The following is a 7,246-nucleotide window of genomic DNA, read 5'->3' as shown; positions in this document are numbered from 1 at the left end:
CCCGTCCGGGCCCTGCTTTGCGTGGCTGGAGGGGAGGGAGGTGCCTGGGTTTGGAAACCAGCTCCTCGAGGTCGTCTCTCCCATCCAGGCCCAATTTGGTTACTCCCGTGGTCCCCATAGCGCCCCGAAAACCTGGGGACCCTCATCTAGAGTGACGCCAGCCACTGCAGCCGAGGGGGGTGGGGTGCCCAGCTTTCCCGACCCGCGGGATCATTTGGGGCCCACGTGGGCACCGTGTGGGGGTAGGTCCACTCCAATAGAAAAGAATGGTCAGTTAGCTGCCATCAGATTGGAAATCACCTGTGCTGACCAGGTGAGCTTGGTCTTTGAGTTTTTATTGCTTTCAGAGAGGAAGGGAGAGAGAGGAACATCAATGATGAGAGAGAACCATTGATCGCCCCCCTGCCCCCCCTGGGATCGAGCCCGCAACCTGGGCATGTGCCCTTGACCAGAATCGAGCCCGGGACCCTTCAGTCCGCAGGTCGAGGCTCTACCCACGGAGCCAAACTGGCCAGGGCTGAACTCAGTCTTGAGTTAGAATTCTGTAATAGAAACCATCACTTTTTTTTTTTTTGAAAATTTCCTTGGTAATTGAGGAGCAGGATTTACTAATGTTTGTTAATTGTATGGTCCTTAAGTCAGCATGTTTAGGGTATTTTTTGCCATTGGTTCAATAGAATGAGTCAGATTTTAAATTCCTTTTTTACATCTTGAGCTGTGCTTCTTACTGCTTTCTTACTGACAAGAGTAGATGCAATAATAGCAAGGCCTCCCTTCAGGTTCGTGTGTGACATTTGAATGGTTGGTTTACTGAAATGTGTGAAAATACACTTCTCTTATCTTAAATCCGTCCTTGAGCTAGCAAAGTCCGAAATGGATTGATTCAAAAATTGTCTCAGGAAATGTGTACTTTTTCAACTGTTGCTCCTTGTTCATTTATTACTGGTCAGGGATTTTTGCCTGAAGTTGTGAGCAGATTAGATTTTCATGTAAGTTTAAAACTTTCCATTGCTTTTCTTAGGAAGGGGGCAGGGGAGAGAAACATCGATGTGAGAGACACATCGACCGATTGCCTCCTGCATGCAGCCCAACAGATCGAACCTGCAACGAGGTCAGCAGGCTGGGACCTGAGGGGCTGTGATGGTGACGGGGCAGGTGGAAGCGGGGGTCTCGGCACCCAGGATGCACCCCTGTTCACCTGACCCCAGTTTCATATGGCTGCTCACCCTGAGCTCGGCTGTGTGCAGTGCATCTCAGTTCAGAGGCCACTGTCTGCCTTCTCCAGAGAACAGATCCCAGGCTTTTTCTTGCTCAGGAGGAAGGGGCCTGGGTCCGACCGCCTCTTAGACTCACTGCACAAACCCTCTGCAGTTTAGCTTCACTCTCCGCTCCGCTCACAGAAGTAACTTTGTGTCAGTTCCTTAGGGTTGGGGTGATTTTGTAAATCAAAATTTTCTTTGTTCTCCTTGTGCCAACTTAATGCTCACTCTTCTCGAGTCTGCTTGGTTTTCATCGCCATTGTCTGCTCCTGTTTCCTCCATTCCACTGGGTTTTTGCCTTTGAAAACTTCCCTATTGATATGGACGGTGAGGTTCTTAGGGAGAGAAAGAGTTTATGTGTTCAATCTGTCATTCTTACCCAGAACTCCAAAACAGCAGTTTTATTTTTTCAGTCTCCTTTTGCCCAGCCAGGGTGGCTCAGTGGTTGAGCATCAACCTCTGAACCAGGAGGTCACGGTTCAATTCCAGGTCAGGGTACATGCCTGGGGTGCGGGCTTGGTTGCCAGTAAGGGGGTATTTCTGTCTAGGCTTTGATTCGGGGCCCCCTCCTAATTAGAGAAGACAGCATTTGATAATAGTGGCAAAACTTTAAGATCTAGTATTGTTAAGAAACACATAAAATTTGCCAACTAATTTTCCTTTTCACATTATAACAGGCCCAAGTCTGTTTTGGTGGTCTGAGGAAAAAAAAGATGATCTTCTCAAGTTTTGGGAAAACTATATTTTAATAATGGAAACTCTAGAAGGAAATCAGGTAAGTGTTAACATATTTTAAAAATCCCATGTATATCCAGCTCTCTTCACCCCCCCCATCCCCACCCCCCAACATTCTGTAAAAGCAATTCAGAAAGACCAACTTGGATATAGTGTGCCTTGCTTTCTGGCATAAATGCAATTTAAAATGGGATGTCAACCCAGAAAATTAAAGAATACTTTCAGTTGATTTAAGTTATCATTCAGAGAATTTAGTCTTATTCCGTCCTCCCTTGACACTGCTGAAGTGTTTTTCGACATTATGAATAATCTCCAAAGAAACACACACTTAGGAAATTTTTACTTAAAGCTATTCTGAGGTAAATGGTTACTAAGTAAATAATTGCCTTTTAATTTTGTAGGTGTTTTTTTCTTTTTTAATTGTTATATCTGTGCCAGCCTGGTCTTAAGGATGGAAACTTGAAAAATCATTGTCATTGAACTTGTAATCAGTTTTCGTAGAATCATAAAGTTTTAAAATTGAGTAGAATCTTCTGAGATGACCGAATCTGGTGCAGTGATTCTCAAACTTGAACATTCATTCGAATCCCCCACGTGGCTTGTTAGAGTATAAATAGCTGGGCCCGCTCCCCAGTTCCTGATTCCATAGGTGTGAGGTGGCCCCAGAGTTTGAATATTTTATCGGATCCCAGGAGGCACTCCTGCTGCTGCTCTGGGGACCACACTTGAGAACCCTGGTCTAGGGGTTCCCCTTCTGTGAGCTGCAGACCACTCCGGGGGGGGGGTCGGGGGGTGCAGCCAGGGGTGGAGTTGCTGAGGCGTCGGCCCACATTCGCAGCAAGCACTGTGGACTGAATTAAAGGATGAGGAATAAAGAAAGACTATCTAAATTCAGACAAACTTTTCTGGTTTTCCTTAGTCAGTAGATCCATAATACCCCACTGTTTCTTTAGAAACTAAGATTTATGTATATTTGGAAAATAAATTAGACTGGAACCTGCAACATAGACTAAGCATGAAGAACATTGAACTCTGAACTGGCTAGACTTCTGAATGTGTGGCCTTGAGCAACTCGAGTGACTAGAGAATGTACCGCCGTGTTTTTTCCCTCTTTGTAATATACACGTATGACCAGCCCTATTTCTCAGGACGGTTGAGGATTTTGTGACATAATGTATGATATTCACTGTCTATATGCAAATTGCTGTCACTGTATTCTAGGTTACAATCATTAGCTTTGTCACACTTAACATACTTGAATTTTTATTACTTAAAAACTGGAAGAATTAGGCATCTGCCTACTTCTTTTTTACATAGGGGTGGGGAACAGGAGGGCTGCTGTTACGTAAATAGATTACAATTCCCATAAGATTTTAAAGGCAAATTTTCATTTCATGTGCCTTTTTGCTTTTGTTTTCAGATACATGTGATAAAGCCAGTTTTGCCAAAGCTAAACAGCCTGTTTGAATATGCGGTGTCAGAGGAAACCGGTAATGGTTACTTTTAGTTGATTTCTTAATAACATTAGCACTTGCTCATTATAGAGAATTGGGAAAAACCACAAAAGTGTAAAGGTGAGAATCTGCTACTAACATTGCATAGTGTATCTTCTGCACTGATGGTAACATTTTCTTCTCACTTAGCGGTCTATCCAAATGCATCTGCATATCACCTTAGGTCAGCGGTTCTCAACCTGTGGGTTGCGACCCCTTTGGGGGTCTAACGACCCATTCACAGGGTCTCCTAAGACCCTCGGAAAACACATCTATAATTACATATTGTTTTTGTGATTAATCAGTATGCTTTAATTATGTTCAATTTGTAACAATGAAATTGGGAGTCACCACAACATGAGGAACTGTATTAAAGGGTCGCGGCATTAGGAAGGTTGAGAACCACTGCCTTAGGTAGTCTGAGAATATGGTTTTTAAATGGTGGCAGAGTTTCCTGTGATTTAGAGACGCGGGCAATTCTCTAAACACTTGACGGCAGACGTCAGACGTTTACAGAAGGAAAAGAGTTTGCATGATGAACCTGTCACCCAGCTTCCCCATGGCCAGCCTGTGGCCTGTCTCACGTGCAGCCTCCAGCCCCTCCCACACCCGCAGGCACCTCCCCAGCAGCAGATCGCCCTAAAAGAGAAGGATTCTGGTCATGTCTTAATGACGCTGTATTCTACCCTTTAAATAGTAGCTCTTTGTTATTATATATTTTAACTGCTTTCCATTCTTATTCTCTAAATATATCTGTGTCATTGTTTGTTAGTTACTGTTTAGGGGTTTCAGTTCTATACCTTGGACTTCTCAGGAACAGAAAATTCCAAGATATAATTTCAAATATGGTGTTTAAGCCTTTTGAATACTCTATTATGAGAGCTTTCTAGGAGAAATAAAATGAAGCTAAAGCTTCCTTTAGTATTTTATGAAATTACGTTTAGATCAGTGAAATGCTAACAGCATTTTAATGATGAAATTCTGCATTACTGTGTTCACACATGAGAATTAACCTATGTAAAGAGTTTTAGTGCCTACTCTAGAACGTTACAACTTTAATAGATTTCCTTGGGAATTGAGCTTTATTGAGTGATTGCTATAGTTTCCTGAGATACTGGATTTTTCAAAGACTGAGAATCCATTGTCTTGCTTGGGGCTAGCATATAATTGAATGCTGTTGTGATTTCACTTAGACATTTACTATTAAAATGATGCTCTTATTACTACGTTTTGCCCAGAGCTCTTGGCAAACTAAATTAAATAGCAATGACAGGTTTGAAAAATCACCATTGTCAATGTATCTTGGTGTAAATTACAAATAATGGACCGATTTATTTATAGAATGCCATGAGTTAAAAATGCTGAATTTTTTTCTAACAGAATTAAAGGATATGTCAAGAGTCAATATCTCTTAAGTACATATTCATCCCATTTTTCCCCCTCACTCAATTAGAAGTTTACTTAGCAGTGTCCGATTTATGCTAAGGACTGGGATAAATGGGTGAGTCAGATGTACTATTTCCACTTGATTTTTGTCGGTCTTCCATGAGAAAATAATTTCCATTATAAGTTCCTTGGATGGGATTAAACACAGACTCTCTTCTGTGGAGTTGGGAGGAGGTTATGTGCCGAGAGGGTATTTGTTGGTGACTGTATAGCCTGCGTGGGCCCAGTGTCACCCCGAGATTCTCCCGCAGGACGGTGGCTCCTGCACCCCTCCTGGCACCTGTGTGTGTACAAAAGAATGTTGGAAAGCGAGAACAAAATCCTGGCCAAGGAAGGGGTTACCCATTTCTTGCAGCTCTACGAAACGAAGGTTCTTCCGTTTTCACCGGAGCTTTCGGAGGTAACGACAGCCTTTCCTCCCCAGTTCTCTCTTACGTGCTACAGTATTGGGTGTGCCTCAGTTTCCCCCTCCCCAGCCCCTGCACTTCCTGTTAGCTTGTGTTTTTGACCAATGTCTAGTAACATATTTTTATTATATTTTTGAAGATATAACCCTCTCCCCCCATCTTCCAGGCATAGGGGCTTAAATTTTCTCTTGGGTATCTTTCCGTGTTTCCTTTGTTACTCTATTTTCACCATGTGTTTCTGTTTGGGGTTCCTTTCTTCCTTCTTGACCCAACGTGAACTCTCTCTTTTATACGTTTTTATCAGGTGAGAAAATTCTCAACTTACTTTGAGACCCTCCAAGACTGTCTGTCGTAAATTAACCCACAGCGCAAGAGGTCAGCTGCGCTTAGGACGGCTCTTCGGCACCCTGGGTAGATGTGCAGCTAAGGCAAGCTCACTTCCAAGTTATGGTTGCGACTTAACATCAGATACTTTTCTTTTTAGTTTATTATTGGACCATTAATGGACGCACTTTCAGAGAGCTCTCTCTATGGCAGGTAAACACATACGATGTTATTTAGCAGCAATGCGGTGATATGTATTGATAAATAACTTTAACGTGTTCATGCAAAATGACCAGATTGGTTCATGCATTTGGCACATAATGTATGTTGCCTAATAGACATTCAACCTTTTCTTATCCTGTCGCCTCTCCTGTTTGCTGTTCTTCTTGCCTTTCTTCTGCTGTTGTATCAAGCGCTCCTTCTCTTTCCTGGTTTCCTTTCCTACCTGAGCCCTTCCGTCCTGGGCTTGGGAAGGTATGTCTTACACAACCTCCTTTCTCACCTCCATTCTCCCTCCTCTCTGCCCTCTTGGACATTGTAGTGACTGGCTAACCAGCACTTTAAACTTTTTTTTTTTAACTTGTGACTAAAAAGTTGTGAGAATAATACAAAGAATCCCACCTGCCTTTCATCCACATTCCCCAGATGTTAACGTTTTACCACCTTTGCTCAATCGCACTCTCTCTCTCCCTTTGTGTGCGCATCTGTTTCTTAGTTCTGTCTGCTGAGCAGACTGGCCCACCTCTGTCTAGTTCAGTGTCCGTCTGTCTGTCCACCCACCGCATTAAAAACCAGGGGTTCGCACCAACCCGCCCAGTTCTAGTCCGTCCCACAGGCTTTGTTCTCACCTCCTCTTCCACGTCTGGTGGCGGCAGCCGTTGGGAAAGCTGGGCGTGTGAAGCGTGTCCGTGTTGTGCCTTACCCTGTGTGTTGAGCGGAGACCCCCGGGGAGCAGGAAAGCCAGCCTCTCTAAAGCCACAGACACCGCTACGGCGAGAGGCCCGTTCGCTAGCGCTCTGTTCAGTTAGCGGTGACGTTTCCGGAGAACCATGTAGCGAGAAAAGGTGACTTTAGTAGATGTTAACGAACAAGTGCTCTTGCAAAAGTAACTTATTCCTAACATGTCTTTCTTCTATTTAATACCCAAAGATTTAAAAGCATCGGATCATACGTTGGAAGTTATAAAATGTCATTTTAAATGATCATATTTAGACTTTTTACAAAGTGATACTACTTAGCAAGTTCCATACATTTGTGTCAAGGAAAGTGTCATGAAGAGGAAGTCCATGCCTACTTAGCACAGCACGTTACCAACCCAGGTCCATTTCCCTAGAACAGTGATGGCGAACCTATGACACGCGTGTCAGAGGTGACACGCGAACTCATTTTTTTGGTTGATTTTTCTTTGTTGAATGGCATTTAAATATATAAAATAAATATCAAAAATATAAGTCTTTGTTTTACTATGGTTGCAAATATCAAAAGATTTCTATATGTGATACGGCGCCAGAGTTAAGTTAGGTTTTTTCAAAATGCTGACATGCCGGGCTCAAAAGGTTCGTCATCACTGACCTAGGCCCAC

The 7,246-nt window shown here is 43.2% G+C and overlaps 1 protein-coding gene across 1 annotated transcript in view; it reads left to right on the top strand.

Annotated features, from left to right (window-relative positions):
• Positions 1–7,246, top strand: part of TARBP1 (TAR (HIV-1) RNA binding protein 1) — a 37,528-nt gene that overhangs the window by 3,849 nt on the left and 26,433 nt on the right. The window contains exons 2-5 of the mRNA XM_015562327.1: positions 1,903–2,034; positions 3,415–3,484; positions 5,185–5,333; positions 5,825–5,877. Coding sequence (XP_015417813.1) covers positions 1,903–2,034; positions 3,415–3,484; positions 5,185–5,333; positions 5,825–5,877 — 404 coding nt within the window. The remainder of the gene's footprint in view (positions 1–1,902; positions 2,035–3,414; positions 3,485–5,184; positions 5,334–5,824; positions 5,878–7,246) is intronic.

The sequence above is a fragment of the Myotis davidii genome, unplaced genomic scaffold (assembly GCF_000327345.1).
Source record: "Myotis davidii unplaced genomic scaffold, ASM32734v1 scaffold174, whole genome shotgun sequence".
Taxonomy (NCBI): domain Eukaryota; kingdom Metazoa; phylum Chordata; class Mammalia; order Chiroptera; family Vespertilionidae; genus Myotis; species Myotis davidii.
The sequence above is the reverse complement of the archived record's forward strand: the minus strand, read 5'-3'. Positions and strand labels throughout refer to the sequence as shown.